This window comes from Manacus candei, unplaced genomic scaffold (genome assembly GCF_025592945.1).
Source record: "Manacus candei isolate 608988 ecotype Guabito, Panama unplaced genomic scaffold, ASM2559294v1 h1tg000067l, whole genome shotgun sequence".
Lineage (NCBI taxonomy): Eukaryota > Metazoa > Chordata > Aves > Passeriformes > Pipridae > Manacus > Manacus candei.
Window position 1 is genome coordinate 1,091,392 of NW_026138115.1, and position 22,648 is coordinate 1,114,039.

Below are 22,648 nucleotides of genomic sequence, written 5' to 3' on the forward strand. Positions count from 1 at the left end.
AGAACTGCATGTTAGAGTTTGCATTCTGAACAAAGCTAAGTACCTTCCCTTCCAGGGCTCTTTTGTCTTTTAAATGCATCCTCCTTGGTTGTATTTCATGTTATTGTGTTCTCACTGCTTCTGTATAAATGAACATATTAATCCTTAATTTTCTGTGTTTCTTGCTTCATTTGCCAAGGAAGTATTTTTCTTCGCTCAGAAGCTTCAGATGCATATTACCACTGTGCCAGTTTCTTCCTGTCTGGAGTGGTCTGGCAAAAGGAATTAGTTCAGGAAAGTTCATAAAAAATTATATTTTCTTGTCACTTCTACTGTACTTCACAGCTGTCTCATTGTGTTCTCATCAGTTTTCTTTTGAGTATACTTATGAAAGCCCATCACAGCAGCTAAGGTCTGCAGGGTTGGAAAGCTGACCTTCTAAGACAAGGGGTAAAAATACGGGAGGCAATCTTTCTCCCATCAAATGACAGTTCCTCCACAACTCTTTTACCCTTTGGGGTACCCTTGAGAGAATGCAAAACCTCAATTTTGACTTGTTGCAGCATTCACAATGGTAAAGAAAAAGCTGTCAGGATTCACTTGTCAGCAGCTTAGGCAGCTGCGGAATTTGAGTTCCATTTGACAACACTTCAGGTATTTGTACGCAGTAGAACTAATGCAAGGGCATTAAAATCTGGCATGGAGGACTACATGAGCAGAGTATGCTCCAGTCTGGAGGAAGATAGGTTTTGGTTGGGATAAGAAACACAGACAACTAGAAAGTACAAGTGAAATACTCTTGTGACTTCATATTTAAAAACATGGTACATCCACACAGAGAAAATTAGTCCATTTGCAGCACCCAGCTAGAGCTGTCACATTTTTCTAAACTCCAGAATGGTGCTATAGCGGTATCATCCACAGAGATTAAGGCCTAAGATGAAGCAAAGAATTCATGGAATCACATTTCTAAATCTTCAGCTGCTGAATCTTGAAAGTACCAGTGAAGAAAACTGAAATGCATGTGAGTTAGCATACACTTGCATAAAGCTGTCCATGAGATTCCCAAATAGGACTCTAGGACTTTCCAAAGAAGTTGATAACACTACATCTGCTTTCTCTCTGCCTATGAGATAGGACATCATGAAAATCAGTCTTGAGGCAGACAGAACAGATTCCTTTTCCCTCTGAGCACCACATTATTGCAAAGAGCCCAGCACCCCAAAACATCATGGGAGGCAAAGGAATTGGCACTTATTGCCAGAGATTTTACAGTTTGATGTTACAGTGCAGCTATAAGCCACTCATGTTCAATGAGCACCAGCTCTGTGTCTCATTTTACATGGAACTGTTACATTCTGTAAATAATTTAGATGTCTCACTATATATGCTAGTAAAAGAATCCATATACTGGTTATTCAGACACAATCTGGGGTTTGCCTCACACCTCCAACGATGAAGCTACTGATACTCACCTATCATCACCTATACAGGGCACTGCAAACTACACTTGAAACATCTCATCAGCAACTGGTAGACTGTCCATTAAAGCTGTAGCAGTATTAATATCTGATGTCTTCACAACAGTAAAGATTTTTTTTAAAGCAGGAAAGTCAGAAAAAGACATTATTAGTCACACTATGAACCAAAGGTTGTTAATCTCCTGTCTACACCTCAAGAAAGAAAAGAGGAGAAAAATCTAATTTAAACAAATGCTACTAGTGATAAAAAAATTCAGACTGATGCTACATTAAATTACTCGGGAGGCTGAGGTATCCAGCCATGGTCTTCAGTAAAAAAAGAAAATTATAGGGTCTATCAATTAGAGAAGCAGTGCTCTGAGCCTATGTGCTGGCATGCTTACAGTTTTTTTAATGTCTGGCAGGATGTTTTACAAACTAAACTCAGCAAGATGACAATTCCACCAGAAGGTGCTTCAGATGGTTTTGCTAATAATTTTGATCAGCTGAAATGGAGAAAAACATCACTTTGTTTATTTGGCTTTTCCAGAACCTGTCAAATCTGAGCAGAACCATTAATTGCCCCCTTCTGCATCTCCCCCTGCCATCTCTCCCACCTTCTTCCAGAAAAGACACATTTCAATTTATTAATTTTTTCTACAATTATTCTGCATAATCAGCCTTTGTTCCCAAAAGAAATCTTGGTCATTCTTCGTGACTTCTTTTGGTAGAAGGAAGTGCTGTTTCTTGAGAATATTCATTGGAAGCTGGTACTGCTACTGCTGCAAAGATGTAAGCGCTAACCACCATATATTGGCTTTTGTTTTAATAGGCTTTTAACCAACTTTGTTAATGGACTGAATGCAATTTAGATATGGAACTTGGCTAAAATGTAGCTTCAATTGGCTATTAAAATTTAAGAGCCAACTAAGATAGCTAATTACAAAAAAGCTCCAGTGATAATGCTAAGCAGAATTAGTAATAGCAAATGACAGTCTGTCTAGTCTTATTCCCAAAGGGAAAGAAACTCTTAACTGAGAAGTCAACCAGACAACGTGCAGAAAACCTAATTGCATTACTGGTATTATGGGATCCCAAATCTGGCAGCTCACTGGGACAAAACAGTGAAAAAAGTCTGTCAAACTATTCAGGAAAGCAACTGACCCCCTTCTTAATGCTAACCGCAAAAAGTACTGGGAATTATGCTATTATTTGATATTAATTTAGTGGGAAATAATCCTGTAAAAATTATCAAATCAGCACCACCTAGAAAATATCTTATACCCATCCTGAATTTGATTCTCTCACCAGATATTTTAAATTAGGGGAAAAATATAAACAATCTGTCTGCAAAATGTTCAAGCACTAAAAGAAGCATTCTGAGCTTCATTATCAATATCCTCATTACAGCATCAGCTGAAGTGCCGACTAGTTCTCCTGTGAAGATTTATCATGTATGGTGGCCACTTTGAAACATAGGTAGCGGAGTCTTTAACATTCCCTACTCAAGTGTCTCCCTGCTGTGCCTGTAAATGTCAGTCCAGTTTTTTCACGGCTGCGCGCACAGATTAGAAACAGCAGGAGAGCTTGGGAGTATGACTACAATACTAGTAAGGACACTTGTCTTCATGGCACTGCTCAAGTGATTCTTGGAATGCAGGACCCTGCTGTTTTCTAATATTTACACACAACTGGAGTCATCAAGAGCAGTAAATGCAGTCTAAAGGCAGCTTTGCCTCTTTTGTGTTAGGGGCTTTACTTTCAAACAGGGATGTCAACAAAATCCTACTACACCCTCCACCTCTCATAAAGTGGTGTATTTCCCCATCAGTGCTCTGCAAAGCAGCAAAAACATGTGTGTGCAAGCACACACTGTATGCCATACATACGGCAGCACTGCGGGTGTTATCACAGCCTTCCCCTGGCTCCTCCTGACCATCCCTCGCTTTAAACACCACAGCAGCTACAGCAGTAACTTGCCTTGTAGTTTTGCAGTGTCTTGTGAGCAGAGACAAGCCCTAAAACAACATTCACCTAGAATGGAAAGGACCTTTTTTCTTCACAGAACACTTGCCAGGACATCTTTTTCCAGGACATTTTTGGGGTGGAAGGAGGTAGGGGTGGCTTATGAAATTTGCACCTCAAAACATTCTTTTCAGATATCCTGAAATGTCTGTGTTTGTTGCATTTGGCTTTGGTAGTGTCAAAATAAAACATGCTCCTTGAAAACGTGGAAAGTAAAGAAAGGAAGTTTACTGGTAAATAAGTTACTAAAAAAATAAAATGTCAAACAACTGAAGTACAAAAGAAGACATTAACTTTGAGTATGTGACAAGCAAGAGAATATAATATGCCTTCCTGACAATAGCTATTCAGAATAGTGTAACATACTTTCTGAACAAAATGATTAAACGAAGTCATTAAAATGATAGTTTGATTTGAGGAGTTTTAAATATGCGAGAGGCTTTAGCAGCCCTACTTTTACATCTGAAACAAAGAGAATGCTTAAAAGTTGTCAGCTACACTTTGCTAATACCCCAGGAAAACGAGTTTGTATAGCAGTCAACAGAAAAGAGAAAGGACCTTTTAAATATGGTATTCCAGTTTTATTTCAAAAAAATTGATTCCCTTGTTACAAAACATATTCATTCAACATTTCATGCTAAAACATACTTATTCTAGTGAGTAGCTACCCAGACATTATACAATCAAGCAAGCTGGAGATCCACACAAACACAATGTTCATTGGCTCATATGGATTCCGTTTGGTTTACCAAACTTCCATAAAGTAGTCTCCCTGATAAGAATGATGCTCATGCCTTAATTATGTGCATTTTGCAGTATCTAAATGAAAAGCAGCGGTATTTCACACTGAAATTCAACACTATTTTTTGACTTACAACTCTCAAGACTCAAAGCTAAGCAAGGAAGTACTTTCACAAAAGATATGGAAGATTATATGCTCCTCAACTATTAAAAAAGATAAACCATTATGTTGTTATGAGAAGCAGATGTGAGTCAATATTTCATTGGAACTAGACACTGTGTAAAGTTCTTCACAGTTACAACTTTTCTAGCCTTTTCACTAATATAAAAAGAAAACCTGAGGGGGCTGTTGAGAATAAGCATTGGTTTTTGGTTGGTTCTTTTCTTTGCCCTGGGCCCTGTGTCTGGTCTATTTCTTTCCAGAGAAACTCTGAATAATTAGAAAAGTGATACGAACACAAATAGTATGCAAAAAAATAGCTAAAATTCACTACCTGTCTTCCAAAGAATTGTTTAAATGCTTTTTATACAAACTAGAATGGAAGGATGTGATGTCTGTTTTATGTTCTGTTTTTTATTCAAACACTTGAGAAACATTTAAAAGATATTTCTGCTGTTTCACACTTCATCTCAGTGTACATCTAAGTGACCTCCAATAAGACTTTACTCAAAACTAGGAGAAATCAGATGCAACACTGCTGTTCCCCATATAGTACCCGTAATGAAACTATTAAATAAGGCTTTATCTCTACATTATAAAGTAGAAAAAAAGCACTTTCTTTTAGTTTGCCTTGAAGAGAAGAATTCATTATATAAAGAATAAAAATGCATCCCCACTTCAAAAGTTGGCAAAATTTTGCATTAGTATTTAACTATACATAAATTATGCAAATATTTTAATAAAACATTTATTCTTCAAAACCAGGTACAAACAGCAGTCTATGTTTTTACAGGATTCATCATTTGAAAAGGAAAGAAAAAGATTCCAGTGCTACAAAAAAAAACCAACCAGAAATGAGCCACAGAGCAACTTTATTTGTCGCTCCATCTATTATTTACTTCTGGACTCTCTTTCTGGTTGCTGTGCTTTTCTTGGATTTTGGTGAGGTCATCTTCCGGGTTCTGGTAGCTATTGCATCTGCAATTCAAACAAAACAAAAATACACACCTTTTGTTAAATAAAATGGCAAAAACAGATCACAAGAAAATACTTTTAGCCTTTAAGAGGATAGATCAACTCATATCATTCACTGAACTTTGAGTGGGGGGATGGGGAACAAAACATGGACATAGAAGAATCTACAGCTATTATCTTCTCCTAAAAAACATGTTGTACACTTCAACTTCTCCAAGAGTAGCATTACATGGAGTTGAGCCACTTTTTTTAGCTCACCTTCACCAAAAGAATCAGATCCTTCTCAAAATCTAAACCCCTCCTTCCTCTCCACGTGCCAACTTTTAGTTCTATAATGTCTTCCAGTACTAAGCCATTTTTAGTGCTCTTTGGACCTTGTGCTAAGGTGACCCAGCTCATAACCTGGTATCATAGTTTAACCCCAGACAGCAACTACCTACCATGCAGAGTTCATTCACTCACTCCCCCTACCCTCCCTCCCAGTGGGATGGGGAGGAGAATCAGAAAAAGGAAAAAAACCCATGGATTGAAATAGGAAGGGTCTAATAATTCAAATAAAGTAAAATGTAATAATAATAAAAGTAAAAAGAGAGGCATTACCACACACACAAAAAAACCCCAACCTATGAATGATACACAACAGAGTTGCTCGCCACTCACTGATCAATGCCCAGCTCACCCCCCAGCAGCTATCGGACCTCCCGGCCAACTCCCCCAGTTTATATACTGGGCATGACATTCTGTGGTGTGGAATATCCCTTTGGCCAGTTTGGATCAGCTGTCCTGGCCGTGCTCCCTCCCAGCTTCTTGTGCAGCTCCTCACTGGCAGAGCACGGGAAACTGAAAAGTCCTTGACTTAGGGTAAGCACTGCTCAGCAACAACTAAAACATCTGTGTTATCAACATTATTCTCATACTGAATCCAAAACACAGCACTGTAACAGCTACAAGGAAGAAAATTATCTCAGTTGTAAACCATTTGTTTTGGTCTGGTATTCTCCTAGTTTAGTGAGGTGTGGCATCTTCAAGTATTCTGAATGGAGCTTAAACAAGGGGAGGTGGAAGGCACACAGGTGAAAAAAAGGAAGATTTGTTTGGCAACATCAAGCTGTTAAATCAGCTCAGCTATCAGTGTAACTTTACCTACAGATTCAAGCTACTACTTGACAATATTTTATTAACAAAGGTAATGAATAATGACATCTAAGTAAGACTCCTAGTAAACCTGGCAAGCAGGTTGTTCAAAGAGACCATATCTAAAAGCAATAACAAAAACGTGCCTGCTCTTTGATTCTTTCTTGCCCACTAGCAGGGAAAAGGAAGAAAACAAAACACTACAGCTCATTTCTGTGAATCACATTTAACTGTAGTCACTTTGACAAAAAATATTATATATAATAAGAATTCCTACCTTTTTACAAATACAGTAACAATGAAATGTTTTTCATCTCCTAGTCATGTTTTGGGGGTTTTTTAACACTTTTTTTAATCCTAAATTTTTTTTGAAGACAGCATGCCTAACTACTTCAGTTCTTGCTTGTAAAATTATATGTAATTTCACCATTCCTGTCAACTGTACAGGCAAAAGAGAAAGGTAGAATTGAGTTTCATGGAAGTCCTTAAGACAGAAGCTGTTTGCTTAAGACAACAGCCTTTGAGCAGTATGAGTCACTGATCATTCAACCTCAATGAGTAAACTTGGGGAAAGCAAGGAGGCAGAGAACAATGCAAACCAAACAACTTCTATGAAACCCAGCAGCACTGTGTATAGTTTTGGGCTCTATCCTTCAAGAAAGCTCTGAGAAAAATGGAGAACAAAATGGTTTCCAGCTTTTTAACAAAAACAATAAACCAGCTTTTTAACAGAAACAAACAAAAAATTTAACTACTTTATCTGAAGAAGGTACCAAAAAGTGGAAGAGAGATGTGATGTGCAAAGGATTGCTACATAAAATGAGAGCTATTTAGCTATTTTCACATCCATAGTGTCTAGGACAACTACTAAGCTTAAGGAAAATTCGTATTAGGTACCACAAACATCTAGAGAAAAGAATCTGCCTTATCAAATCCTTTTAGTAGTATGGAGAGTTAAGTATTACAAGTGGTATTGACCAGGGATGTTTTAGAATTTTAATCAGAGGTTTTAAGATAAAATTTTGGTATATGTCAAGATTAACACCAATGTAAATTGATGAGACTGGTGTATAGATGTCCCATCTCACCTCGTCTTCTAATGCTCCATACACCATTTTAGAAACACACATAAGTCTTATGACTAAGAGAAATACAACTGTGCTCGAGTGAAAAAAATGAAAGTTTCTATAAAATGACAGAGGTTCCTCTGGTAAAACCAGAGTCCTAAATTTCCCACTTAGCTGCCTTCTTTAATAGAAAGGAGGACACTGAGAGATTCCGAACATGAAAACACAGCTACCAAGCAGATGAAACAGGTATGATTTAGGTGTTAATGGTGACTTTTAAGGTACATTATAGGTCAGAATATCTGAAAACAGAACCACACCCAGATTTTAGACTCTAGGCAAACATCAGGTAAGTGAAAAATATCTAATAGCAGGCACGCTGGAGGTTAGCAACTGCATCACTTGCTAACCTGAATTTACACCTGACAAAGGGTGAGTAGATGCCAGTCTCTGGCTAATGCCTGAAGAGTTCCAGCAATTGTCTGTGCAAGCTCTTAAATTAGACTTATAGTAATCATCATTAAACAACAGAGCTAACATCTTTGGCCCTGAAAAAAGCCCAAGTGGTTGAGTACATTTTTCAGACATTATGAGGTTTCCTTTCTCAAAAAAAACTCTAAACCTAATGTCTGTGCACACATGTGCATAACGTTATACACACATATGTTTAACCCTTTAAGAAACAAAGGTCAGTAAATCTGGAGTGGTGGGACATGTGGTGGAGAGTTCTCAAGTGGTTTCTGGAAGAGATGTTCTCAGACTAGACTCCACACACTTGAAGCTTAATCGTCATTTCTGTATGGACACCCAGTGTGCCACAGTGGGACAGTCTTATGACAGGACTGACATTTCTTTAATGCTGGCAACTTCATGCCAAATATGATGAATTGCCATAGTTAACCTAAAAAGAGATGAAGTAGGAATGAGAGGGCCACTGACCTAACACAGCTGTCCCTAGTCTACTAGATGTGACCTTGCATATGCCACTATATCAGATCTCAGTGCAATAAATCAATCCCAAGAATAATTTGTTACTAATTTAAGGAATTAAATATGGACTCATGATTTCCAAAGCAGATAAATTTAGGACTGCCAGTTACTCAAAATTCTTCCACTGACCACAATACCCCTTTTCTCTTGCAAAATGTGCTTCAGTTATATATTTCAGCTGTCTTTATTCATATCAAATAACCAAGTCATCTTGCTGGATGGCTCTCTGGGAGATCTTTTCCTTCAACTGCCCCTTAGAAGGCTTCTACAATCATGAAACTGAAAAGGGAAACAAGAGAATGGAATTGCTATTTACATATGTGTCATGGTTTGAATCTTGTTTTCCCCCAGAGGCTAAGAAAGTGGTAGACCCCGAGGGGTGGAAACCCCTGGAAGTTTTGGAGTTCTGTCCAATGGGCGCTCCTGCAAAAATGTCAACATCCCACAAGCTCACCGGAAAAGATGGGTTGTAGTTTTTGGGTGTGGTAGGAGAGGTGGCCATGTTGTAGAGCCACGAGGAAGGGGCTCTGAGCCCCTTGGGCCCTCTGGGCCCTCCCAGCCCCTGGCTGGGGGCTGCAGGGACCTGGAACAGCATAAAGCTGGGCTAGGTGCCTGTAGTTATGCCAGGAGATGTTTTCTCCATGGGCACAGAGCAGCAGCCGGCACTGACCAGAGAAACGGTGGCAGAGAGCCAGAGATAAGAACCTGAACTGGAGGAGCAGCAGAAGCAACATGCAGCACCAGAGAAAGGACTCCTGGAAGGAGAGCCGGGAAAAGGAGAGTCAGCAGCTGAGAGACAGAGTTTGGGGTAAGACTGTACCAGCCCTCCAAACCTCCTTTGAGATCCCTCTGAGAAAAGAGGGAGATGGACTCCTATTTGAGAGGAGCCTTGGAGTACAGCAGTACCGGAGAGAGAGGAGCTGAGAAGCTCAGAGCGTCCTGGAGCTGGACCGGGACGGCCAGAGGAATGCGGGGGGAGTTGACCTTGGCTCCCCCCCTTGCACTGCTGCCACGGTGGCAGCCTGAGAGACAGGGTACAGAGGCCCTGCAAGGAGCTGAGTCTCCTGGAGATACCAGACCGTCACGAAGACCCCCCTGTGTCTTCGTGATATGACGTGGTGATACGACCTTGTCTGGGGTTACGAAGCCCACAGAAGACCCCTCGGTTGGAGGCGATGGGGCCGAGAGAGGCTTGGATACCTCCCTCGTGAGTGCTGGCAGAAATCCAGCTATCAGCTGCTGCATGTGGAGAAGAAGACAGACTGCTACCTCAGAAGATGCTGCTGTTCAGAGACTGGAAGGGATCCGTCCTTCTTTCCCTCCTGGACTTTTATTTGGAGGGGAGAAGAGATCTGATCCACTGTAAATACATATGTCATGGTAGAGATAGTTTGTGATCGTGTGTATACTGTGATATGGTATTTATTTGTACAGTCATTGTAATATATTCCCTTTCCCCCACTTTGAGTCTGGTGTGTTTTGTCTGGAAAAACCCATCTCACATTAGGTTGAGATGTGGGAGGGGGGAATGGAGCTAGGGAATTGGATTTTGGGGCTGTCTCAAACCATGACAATATGGAAGGACTAAGGAAAAAAAATATTTCCAGTATTGGAAGCTGAAAGACTACACTCAATAACCAGCTGCAAACATCAAATGGGAATTTAAGCCAGGCTGCAGCACTTAAGGAGAGTTAACCACCATTCTCAAAGCAGTTTGAGCAGCTTGAAGATGGTGCCAATGAAGATCTACCTTTCCTTCAAGAAGATGAGATAAGGAAGAGAATGAAGTCTGACAAGCTCTTTCCCAACTCAGCCAGGGAACCCCTGCATAACTGAGAAAAACTTATAACACTTCTCAAACAAGAATTTTTCAGGACTCTGAAGGCTGTTGAAGAAATTGCAAGGGTGACAAATAGTAGTTTTGGTTAGCTGGTGTGTTCTCTTATCTCAGCAGTTCTTTTTCTACAAAAAATTCAGAAATATGACTCAGGAAAAAAGAACAAAGGGACTGGAAGAAAGCAAATATGGACTTCAATTCCAAGGAATATATGATTGTGGGGTGGGAATGAGAGAGAAAAAAGTCTGTAAATTTATGGGATGGGTCTTGGCTTTAGGTACTCTGTTCTTCCAAGTCCTCTCTTTCCTGCAACAAATATTCTCATACAGAATATTCTCATATTCTCATACGGAAAAACATCAGAACACAAGAGTGTATTATCTGAAGACTTTATGCCTGTGTATTTCTTACAGATAACATCAAATCTATGAGTGTTCTTTTAAAAATTTGAATATAAAATTGTTCCAGATGAAATTGAAACTGGTTTGCTTCTATTTGAAAAAATTGCTTTACTGAAGACATTCCAAAACACAATTGTACACACATAATATAAATAAGCAGTTCCATGCAGAGTGTCTAAAACTAGTCCTCCTCTTTTTGCAGAAGGAAAAAAGTTTAATTCAAATATATTACTTGCAATCGTGAAAAAGGTTAGTTCCCTGTAAAATTCTGAGTCACTGTAGTACAATTTTTCTTTCCTGTAGAAAAATTTCACTTGCAAATTATATATCTGAGTTAGAATTGCAAAACTTGTTCAGCATACTGCAATACATCTTCAGGTCACAGGAAAACAACACAAAAAGCAGACATCACTTTTTTTCTTAAATGACTTAGTTCTACATGTAAAGTCATTATACAAAACCTTACTCACGGAAAATATTCTTCAGAAGGTATTTTGTTTTAATTTAATACTTTTTACAGCATCAAACACAACAAAGTCCCATGAAGTGTAACAAGGAACTTCAATTATTTACATTTTAAATGTGTTTATGTGCTCAAAATGGTCTGAAGATATTAAACAGAAATAAGTTTAAAATATAATGGTAGACTAAGTACAAAACTGTGTTCCAAGCAGACACAGGAGCACACAGGAACACTCCCCTATTTTACATCTTGGACATTAATTTTGTCTCTTTATTAAGATAAGTGGAACATGTTCAAGATGCTTCTCACTGAATTTGTCACTTGCAAATTGCCAAGAAAAACTGTTATTCGGGAAGAACCACAAAGATAAGTTAAATCTAAACCAAATATATTTTCTTTCCTAACCGTAATATTTAAGAATCTTTATACTTAAAAGCACCCTCTACCATACCTTTTCTTATTTAAATAGCTTTTAAAGATTCTCAAACAATCTTGGGGTAGGCCATAAAAAGACAGATCACATATTGTGTTTGAATATACTTAATGAAAAATACAGAAGTGAGTTTGTCAATATTGCAGGCAACCAAAAGCAGTATTTCTCTGCTTTAAAACTCAAATGTTCCTGTTAATTTCTAGGTACAACATCACAGCATGTGCTTTTAACCAGATCATGTAACTCTTCTACTAGAACATTTAACTTGCAACATTCCTGACACAGGTAAGGGAAGGTTAAGAACAGAACAGATCTTTCAGTGATTAGACACAGAGATGGATACCCAGTCTTAAGACTAATACCTACTTACTCCTGGAGTCTGTTACAGATCCTAGGTAATACCAAATCCTTCACAAGAAGGAACAGATGAATAACACAATTAGAACTATTGTGCAGTACAGATTTTGCAGAAAAAAATTTTTTTTAGGGTATAAGATTATGAGGTTAAAAAATCTACCTAGAATGTGGGGTACTGGTATGGAGTAGAAAGACAAGTATCAACTGGCACCATAAACAAGCTCAAAAAACAACATGATTTGCTTTGTCATAAAGCTTGACAACAAGGCCAATAATTGTCTAAATATAAAAATTCCCCAAAGTGAAGATTTAATCCAACATTAAGTGATAAATCTTGCTTTAATAAAGAAAAAAAGATTTAAGACAATAACCCAGATACTGATTTATGCAAAGCCATGCAATGTAAATAAACATAAAGCTAAGTACCTATTAATTGAGAAATACTATTAAACCTTCATTGGGAATGCCTTCTAACCAATCCATCAGTATGACTGTTTTCAGATTGGAACTGTTCACTTAGTTCTTTATTTATACTGCAGGACTAACCAAAAACCCCAGTTTAGGTCTTAACGTGGTAGATACTATCCAGCAATACAGACATGCAGAATTCCTAGCCCTAGTAGTATTGACTACTCAAAAGTACATTTAAAAAAACAGTACTTTTATTGCCATATCTACTTCAGCATTTCTCTTTTTACTGTCCTAATTAATAAACCCCAAAACTGTCCTAAAAACTCACAACAGAAAATGAAAAAGGCTATTCTAAAAAAATTCTGTATTGCTATAATCCAATCTACATTTACCCCAAGATCACAAAAAGAAAATCTGCCAGGGGTAGATGTTTTATTTCTGTTGTAGCTTTCAACCTAGGATTATTCAAAAATTCTCATAAAACTCTTGTTTTTCCAGCATTTATGTGATTTTTCACTGAAGATGCCTATACTATCTGCCTATTCCAACAAACTAATCAAAAATAAGCATATTAATCCTATTAATGTTATGCACTACACCCCTGCACGAGCGTTGGTGCATACATACAGTGTATGTCAAAATTTGGTGTTCTGCTTTAACAGTACCATCACTTATAAGTCTGTGTATTTTCTGTGTATTTTACTACCATACATGAAGGCAGCTAATACTGAAAATGGAGCTTAACAGAGTGGTAAAAAAACTTCTTGTCTTCTGACAGAATTGTTCCTAGTGAAGACACATTGGCTAATATAATACTTCGACATCATCCATATTACTTTCTAAAGGATACCCTGTAAAACTTCACCTTTCAGGAAAGCCCATGGGTTGCAGTTATCACAGGAAAAAAAAAATAGAAAAAGCCGATAACATGTTAATATAAATAAAAAATCAATTTCAGAATTCCACCAAATATTGTGCAACTTATTTTAGAAGTACAGCAGAACTTGTTTCTCAAGGGCTTTCTGAAATTGTGTTTCTTTTAAAAAGAAGAGTGACTTGACAGCTCTAGAAACACTAGTGGCTGACACGACTGGAAGGCCTTCAATGACCTCATCTGATGTGGCTGCTCTTATGCTGAGAACAACCAGGGAGAGCTGACGGCAGAAGTAAGAATTTCCAGATGTCTGTCCTTTCTCAGTGCCATTCTTTCTTCCTCCTCCACCAAGTCTGGTGGCTCCCCAGCCCCAGCAGATTTAATCACTGGCAGAGTCCCTGTAGCCACTGAGCATCCTGGAGTACTCCAAGTGCTGCGCAGCTGATCAGGATCTTTTGGGGACAACTAATCTTTTGGACTGGATTAGAAAAACTGCATAGTCAGATATAGTTAACGCTGATGAGATGAACAGCAAGAGGCTGCACAGCTCCTCTTGCCACTCCTTGAGGTGTTGTTTGAATATCTGAAGAATAATCCCTATCCCACCATATTTATCCCCCTTAGAAACCAACAAAATAGAATTTCAAGAACTTTTAAAATGTTCTTGTATGACTAAACTTTAAATTCTACAACTAAGAAGTACCAAGAAAATACCCATTTTACTGGAATTCAGGATCTTTTTTAGTGGCAGGATTAATCACATAATGGAGAAACAAGTCCATGGTAACAAAAAACTAGTCAGTTGTAAGTATTTCTATAATGATCAGCTGTTTTCAAGTTATCAAAAGCATCAAAATCAGAAGATTATGAAACAGTTGCCCTTTCCTTTAACACAAGTTTATGAATCATGTAATAGGTGGTAAAGTTTTTAATTCCAAATTTGGAGAGAACCGAATGGATAAATACATGTATCACATTTCACCTTTGATATACTCCCCCCACTTGGTATTCATTAAATTGAGTAATATAAAAAGGTGAAATTAGAACCATTTCACCTCTAACTCTACTGAATTGGCAAGAAGAGGTTTTTTTAATTTAAGTTTATGTTGAAAATATATACAGCCTCCCCAGTACCTTTACTGTGGAAAAAAACTCAGCATTTACAAAAGCTGATGCTACCACTTGGATTGCGATTCCTCAAGTTCTTTTTCATCTCTTTCTATGAGAATTGCAACATACAATCTCAGGAAAAAAGTATATAATATATTATATAGAATGAAAGTATGTTCTGCACACGTGTATTAAATCACAAACAGAAAACAGTCAGCTGCATTAAATATTTTGTTAAAAAGTCTTGAATAACATCTAAAACGTTATTCAAAAAAAACCTATAAATGTCAGCATAATATAATTGTATTGCCTTGAAAGAAAATATAATCCAATTAACACTTTTTCAGCCACTGACAGACTAGAGAATTCATAATAAATTGAAGTCAACAATTCAAAAGACTTTCAAGTAAGAGAAATAGTCACTGGTTTTAATGATTAGAATTCTATAATATGAACAGCTGAAAACAAAGTAGTGTCACTTGGTGAAATAACATGAACTTCATTCCTTATACTTTGTACCATACAGTTGGAGTAAATATACTATGGTAAATCCATACCTTATCAATATTACTACTGTGTTTGAAAGGTTACAGTTTCCCATCCTGCCAGACTCCTTCACCAAACCCTTTTTAAACTAGCAGATTTGTTTTAGGGTAGATTTCAGCTACTGCTTTATTATTTTTAGACTACTTGACCACAGACAACATCTGGTATTTTACGTGAAAGTATGAATCAAAAATTCTTTAGGAAAAATATCTTTGCAATTACTTGAAACCAGTTCAGATCTACATGAAGGCATTAGAAAGTTAGATCTAGAAACCTGTTTGATTGGACACCCACCACAGCTTACCCTACACGGATCTACTAAAGATTTCTGATCTCGGATTTTCAATAATCCTACTTTGTCTGTCCATGACTTTTTCCAGACAACACTGAAACTATGCCAAATTATGTGGAAATAATAGCTTCAGCATTTTCTATCCTTACAGCTGATCCTTTCCTCAACTTCAAACACGCTTGCTTTTGGAAGCTGCTGCTGGTAGCCCTTGGCTTTAACACGCTGTGAGGAGGAATCCTGAAGAGTCAGCATTTTCTAACAGTGAACTGGACAAGATGAAATGACAGAAATGAGAATGGAGCAGAGAATGAACAATGGCAAAAGAACACAGTTCAGTGACCAATTTTTATCACCAAGCAATTCTACCAGCTTTAGGCAGCATGTAAGTGGAGCATAATCCTTTCTCACACAGAAAGTTTAAATATTTCAACATTATTAGAGTTAATCTAGAAAGAAATTATGAAAGATCAAAAGCACTTGAACTGCTACAAGTAAATGGTTCTACTGGGTATTTTGTGGCCATGTGGCTGAGTTTTGGTAAGCTAAGGTTGGCTACAGAGGTAGTCTCTGTGGGAAGACACCAGCTGCTGTCCTCTGTTCGACACAGCCCTTTCCAGCTGGCTCCAAAACAAACACACTGTAGGCCAACACTGAGCCAAATTTGTTTGTGGTACCTCTGTGAAAACATTTAAGAAAAGTAAAAAAACCACTTGACAGGCAGATAGGGAGTAGCTATGCAGGGAAGACAGTGAGAAACAGCAGAGGGAACACCAAAGTCAGAGGAGGAGGTGGTACTCCACCACACCAGAGCAGATATTGCCTGCAGTTCATGAAGGATCCAGGATGGAGCCCCTGCAACTCATGGGAGAGCCCACATTGGAGAAAATGGGTATTTCCTGAAGAAACAGGGCCACTTTCTTTTTTTTTCCCCTGAAGGACTGCAGTCCAAAAGAGAGAGCTCACACTGGAGCAGGGAGAAAATGTAAGGAGGAAGGAGAAGCAGAGAGAAAACACGATGTAGTGACCATAGCACACTTCCCCTCTATGTCCCCTGCACTGAACAGGGAGAGTGGTAGATGAGTTTAGAGTAAAGTAGTTAAGTTAAGCCTGGGGGAAGGAAAGGTGTTTTCCTAATGTTTGGCTTTGTTATTACCCAAATTTATTTTAATTTGTGATATATTAAATTTATTTCCCCCAAGTTCAGTCTGTTTTGCCCACAACAGTAAAGAGTTATAAATTTTCCCATCTTTGTTTCAACTCATGAGTTTTCTCATTCTATTTTCTCCCTTTGTCCCACTGAGGAGGGGAGTGAGTAGCTATGTGGGAGTCTGGCCCTTAGCCAAGGTATCCTGCCACACCAGTATATGTGACTGTCAGAACAATCTTTTGACTTACTAGAAGTAGTAGCTTTCTTTTTTTTTGGACTTCCTGTATCTTCCATATCTGCCTCAGTGCTCTCACTGGCTGCAGCTGCTGCCTTTCTTCTTTTCTGAAGAAAAAAAAAATAAGAAAAAAAGTAATTGAACTCAAGAGCAGGAAAGACCATACCAAGTAGAAAATATCTTATCTTCACAAGATATTCCCTAATTTTAGGCATTATTTCTTCATATATTATAAAATGTCTCCAGTCATAGAGAAAATTTATTCGTATATTAACACAAGAATCCTAGTACTAAGCAATACACAATTTAAAAGGACAGTTCCCCTATCTGCAGATCACTTTAGGAGTCGAAATTTTAATGTATGAAAACATGAGTCTTTATGATCAAAACCTGTTTTTTTTAATTTACACTGAATCACTGTTACAAAGGAGCAAACTGAAAAATCTAAAAGAACACACAAAAACATTTTATATTAAGTTCATAATGCCTGCTTTTTTAAAAGCAATTACACCTCATTAAATTCAAGTTTATCTGGATCTGGCTTCTTAAGGATTTCTTTGCACAGCTTAAAAGTAGCTCATACCCACTGACAGTACATTATTATTTTTTTTTCCTAATAGCAACTGTGCAGTCTGTTCCAAAGAGAGGTACTTGGGAAATCTGAACTCTATTCAAGATACATTATCTTAAAACCTCTAAATGGATAGAACTCTTATTATCTGTGTATTACAATTAATCTTGCTGTTGCAAAGTATTTTTAAAGTGGTTATAGAAAATTATTGTTTTAAAGCCATGATTTTTGCAAAGGATGAGTTGACCTGTATCAGACACAGGTGAAAAGTGATGAATACAGAAGAGTTTACCTTTTCTTCTTTTTTTAGGTTTTTTTTTTTAATTGTGTAAGACTAGAGCTTTACTAATACAGCTTTAAAAGCGGCTACAACTTCACACAGCTCACGAGAGAAGGGGACAGTGCATTACATCTTTCCTTTCCAAAGTGTTGCTTCATGATTACCATCTAAACCCTGCTGGGCTGAACAGATTGGTTCGATAATTACATACAATAACTGCAGTGGGCAGGTAACCCTCAGCTGGCACAGGGCAGCTCCCCTGTGAGAACTTCCATATGCAAACTGCACTGATGGAGTGCATTAGGTACATCTTTCCTGCCGGTGCACAGGCCTGATTACCGCCAGCCAAGACTCCAAGGTTAGCATGTCAGCAGATTTGTGATGCATTAGGCAGGAATAAACACAGACACTTTTGTTCATTCTGACCAAAATTAAGGAGGACTATTTCAGCACTGCACTGCTTTTATATGAGAGATAATGCATTCCTCCCAATTGTACTAGGAAACATTTTAAATGCTCATCAGAAAAACAGATATTCAATACATGCTACACAAAAGCAAAATACATTTATCTTGTTTCCAAGCTTATTTAATAAAAAGTGGTTTCTTAATCTTGATGCAGGTGAATTACATAGCAGTAGAAATCAGGCAGCATTCATCTGACAAAAGCAGCACCTGCACATCTGAACCATTAGAAGGAACCAAAAATCAGTAAGACCTATATTTTTCCAGGTTACTCTCAATATTTCCCAGCAACTCTTCAGCACTGAACAACAGCAAGATGTGCTCCTTGCACTAAATAATTTAGTCAAGAGCTCAAAATACTTCCTTTAACTCCCAGTACTGCTAGCTTTTTGTTTTGCTAGAACTATTATGGAATACCACACACAAACCAACATGCATTTACAGAAGAAAAAAAAAACAAAACAAAAAACCTTGAGCAGAACGGTGGACTGCTTTTCATTTACTTTCACATCTGGGAAAACTTGAGTCATGATATAGAAAATAAAATGCTAACTTTTAATAAAGCAGACATCTGTGTATTTTACCCAGATAACATACTGAGATTGCAGAACAACCATCCTTATATGCAACATATAATGCCCACCATGGTTCAATTATCTATACAAGCTGAAAGCACAGGAGAATCCTACATTCTAAGAATGTATTTACACAAAAGCTAGAAATATTGTCTCCTAGCTATGAAACAGCACAACTTCAGAACACCAAATATAACTGATTTAAGAAAATATGGTAGATTGCACTAAAGAAGTGAAGAGTGGGTGCGTTAAGACTTGTCGTGACTAAAAGGTCAGTAGAGCCAAAATGTCACAGATATTCCGTATTAGAGGTCACAATCTTCTCAAAGATAGATGCCAGACTGTATTTTTCTTTTCCAAAGTAGACATTAAGTACATCAAAAGAAATCCAGCATGTTCTAGAAGATACCTTCTCTCGGAAGTAAGACACTACTGATTAATGGTAAATTATCTTCATGGAAAGCAGATTTTAACAAAGTTTGGAATCTGGAGCTTATTTTAAAACTCTAAGTCATCAGGTTGAGCTCCCCATCACAGCTGAAAATATATATCATTTTAATTAACATTTAGTTCTTTCTTTCTTCCTCCATATTTTTTGGTGTCTAGCTGTTCTCAACTTGCACAAACTGTCTTCCTGTTCTATTAGACTCTCCTTAATGTCTGATACCCTCTGGAAGAAAATCGAGTAGCATGAGTTCCCAAAGATATATTCTGGAAGGGGAGACATCCTGCTGAAGACCCTTTTTTCATTCATTCTTGAAGAAAAGTGAAAAATTCAGCCTAGAAAGGACTGAAACAATCTATTCTTCTATCCTAGCCTATACCACTGCTGTTACAAGGCCTACAAAACCCTACATAGAAGGAAGAGTCATATGTTCCAGTTTGTAGTGGTTTGGATCTTGTTTTCCCCAGAGGCTAAGGAAAGTGGTAGATCCCAAGGGGTGGAAACCCCTGGAAGTTTTGGAGTTCTGTCCAATGGGCGCTCCTGCAAAAATGTAAACATATCACAAGCTCACCGGAAGAGATGGGTTGTAGTTTGGTTGTTGAGGAGAGGTGGCCATGTTGTGAGCCACGAGGAAGGGGCTCTGAGCCCCTTGGGCCCTCTGGGGCCTCCCAGCCCCTGGCTGGGGGGCTGCAGGGACCTGGAACAGCATAAAGCTGGGCTAGGTGCCTGTAGTTATGCCGGGAGATGTTTTCTCCATGGGCACAGAGCAGCAGCCGGCACTGACCAGAGAAACGGTGGCAGAAAGCCAGAGATAAGACCTGAACTGGAGGAGCAGCAGAAACAACATGCAGCACCGGAGAGAAGACTCCTGAAAAGGGAGGAGAAAGAGAGCCAGCAGCTGAGAGACAGAGTTCTGGGGGTAAGACTGTACCAGCCCCCCAAAACTCCTTTGAGACCTCCGAGAAAGGAGGAGTAGATGGACTCCTATTTGAGAGGAGCCTTGGAGTACAGCAGTACCGGAGAGAGAGGAGCTGAGAAGCTCAGAGCGTCCTGGAGCTGGACTGGGACGGCTAGAGGAATGCGGGGGGAGTTGACCTTGGCTCCCCCCCTTGCACTGCTGCCACGGTGGCAGCCTGAGAGACAGGGCACAGAGGCCCTGCGAGGAGCTGAGTCTCCTGGAGATACCAGACCGTCACAAAGACCCCCCTGTGTCTTCGTGATATGACGTGGTGATACGACCTTGTCTGGGGTTACGAAGCCCACGGAAGACCCCTCGGTTGGAGGCGATGGGGCCGAGAGAGGCTTGAATACCTCCCTCGTGGATGCTGGCAGAAAGCCAGCTATCAGCTGCTACATGTAAAAACGAGATCCTATTTGATGCCAGTAGGTAAGAACCTATGAAAAAGTATTATCCCACCCTTTGGGAATGGTCTTGATTGATATTGGCTAAAGAAATAAGATTTTTGAAGTTTTATTCCACTGAAAATGTGCACCAGACATCTCTGCTGGACAAGGACATTAAAGGTCACAGATGTTGGCTCTGCAGCAGGCCAACTTATTCAGCAAAGAAACCAGCCAACCATTAAAAACAGATTATCTTTTTTCCCCAAAATACAGGTCTCAAGCCATGTCGAACCACAGGGGGAACAGAAGAACTTATGCTAATGAACTCTCCTTTGGGACAGACCTTTACATGCAGTTCAGTAGAAAATACTTGTATAGAGACCACAGCTGTACAATTTTAGCCAAAATACTATTTACTGGGCAAAAAGAAGTAAGAAAAGCTGGACATACATCTTCAGACTTTAGAATCCTACAGCTTTTTTTCTTTTCTACTCTTTCTCCATCTTTAACACACTGTTGATTGTGTCAGTAAGCAGGCAACATTCTTGTACTATTACCCTGTATTCTCAGTTCCCTGGTTCATGCTAAAGGAACCAATAAACTACCCACCTGCTATTAACAAATGTAAATAAAGAACTAATAAATGCAGTTTGAAGTACGAGATAATATTTATTGTCCCATTATCTGACCAGATTATTGTTAGAAGCCATTTTAACATACACTTTCCCTAAAGCTTAAAAACTTCCTAATGCCATATTCAAATGGGAATTCAAATCCAGAGTTTAAGGCTTCTTAAATACAAAGAATAAAATACCCATGGCCTACGAACATAGTTAAGACTCAAAAATAACAGATCATGGTAAATTCAATATGTGAATTCCAAAACCAAATACCTGGCATAAAATTGCATACTTAAAACTAAGCTTTGAACTAGTCACAGAAAGGAAACTAATATGAAACAAATACTAGACCAATTTTACCTTACATGTACTTTGATCCATCTGGAGTTTTACCAATTTAAAGAAATAAGTAAATTAGCCAAATGTTCATCTATTCAAATGTCATTTTATTTAGATATACAAATGTTGTTGTCCAAAGTACTATCTATTATGAAAGTACACCTACAAATTTCATTCTGCATTAAGTTTTAATATCAATTAGTGAAGTTGAGTTAGAGAAATAATGTGTGTGACTAGGACTTAAACATTTCATTATTTAATTCTTTCCTACAGGATGAAGTCACGGCACCTAATTCCAATATCACTCTAACTTTTACTTAGCTCAACAAAATGCAATAAAAGCTGACAAGAATTTTTAGAGGAAAACCTTTTGTACAGGATTTGTTTGCAAGTCTCCATTCTCTGACAAGTCGAAGTCAAGTACTCCATCATCTTTTTGCCCAATGGCTTTGAGACCTTGCAGAAGTATTTCTCGGAAATGCTGATAAACAGGTTTCTCTTCATAGCTCAGTAGCTTCACCTTTTCCATATATTTGGCTATTTCATCTAAAGAAATGGCATCTCCATTAATTTCTATTTGAAAACATTTTAATCATTCACTTTTACAACAAAAGAGACAGAAATTATGCATGCACTACTTATGCTATTTTTGAAATGTTTATTTATAAACTCCTAATAATTGTGTCTTTACTACAGCATGTTTTAGAAAAAAATTATGCCAAGGTTCGTTACCAGTGATGACAGCATCACTGTTTTTCACCTGTTCACTGCAATGAAGAGTAAGTCATAAAAAAGTGTAATAGGCCAATCTTCACGAATGAATGCTTGTTTACATTGTATTTCTTACATCTGTATATAAAAATGTGGAAAAGTAAATTCAATGTTATCTCAGAACTTAATCAGTTCAGGCTGAAACATATATTAAATAATATATGAAACATTAGACCATTTTAAAAACAGGCAATTCACACTTGACAGAGAAAACTCTTCTGATCACCAGGAATAGCTGGAAATAACTAAATATTAGGATACCAAGAAAGTGTATTTCAATACAGTTAGGGTTTGTTTTTTTTTAATGTACTCAGCAAATCACCAATGCCAAATAGGAACAATCTATACTTCAAGTTTGCACTACTTTTTAATTTTCACTCTAAAATTCAGTTGTGAAAAATCAATTTACACATTCCATGTTTGCGATTAATACTGTCGTTAGCCAGAAGCAACGCAGTGTCTGCAGTTCATACAACTACACCCAAAAGGAAGACCCTAAACTTCTCTTAAGCAACATTCTAATTCATGCCACTGTTGTTCCTGACTGAAAGGAAGAAGAAAAATAGGTACAAACTTCAGTAAACAAGTATTTAAAAACAGCT

At 38.1% G+C, this 22,648-nt stretch overlaps 1 protein-coding gene across 3 annotated transcripts in view; it reads right to left on the minus strand.

Annotated features, from left to right (window-relative positions):
• Positions 1-4,030: 4,030 nt before the first annotated feature.
• VRK1 (VRK serine/threonine kinase 1) overlaps positions 4,031-22,648 on the minus strand; it is a 37,795-nt gene continuing 19,177 nt past the window's right edge. For 2 of the 3 annotated variants that reach the window (XM_051806443.1, XM_051806444.1), the window contains exons 11-13: positions 21,643-21,821; positions 16,651-16,744; positions 4,031-5,343 (exon numbers count right to left, since the gene is read on the minus strand). In XM_051806443.1, coding sequence (XP_051662403.1) covers positions 5,261-5,343; positions 16,651-16,744; positions 21,643-21,821 — 356 coding nt within the window. In that variant the 3' untranslated portion in view covers positions 4,031-5,260. Of the gene's footprint in view, positions 5,344-15,404; positions 15,522-16,650; positions 16,745-21,642; positions 21,822-22,648 lie in introns of all 3 variants that reach the window. The other variant, XR_007907569.1, reaches the window with a different exon arrangement.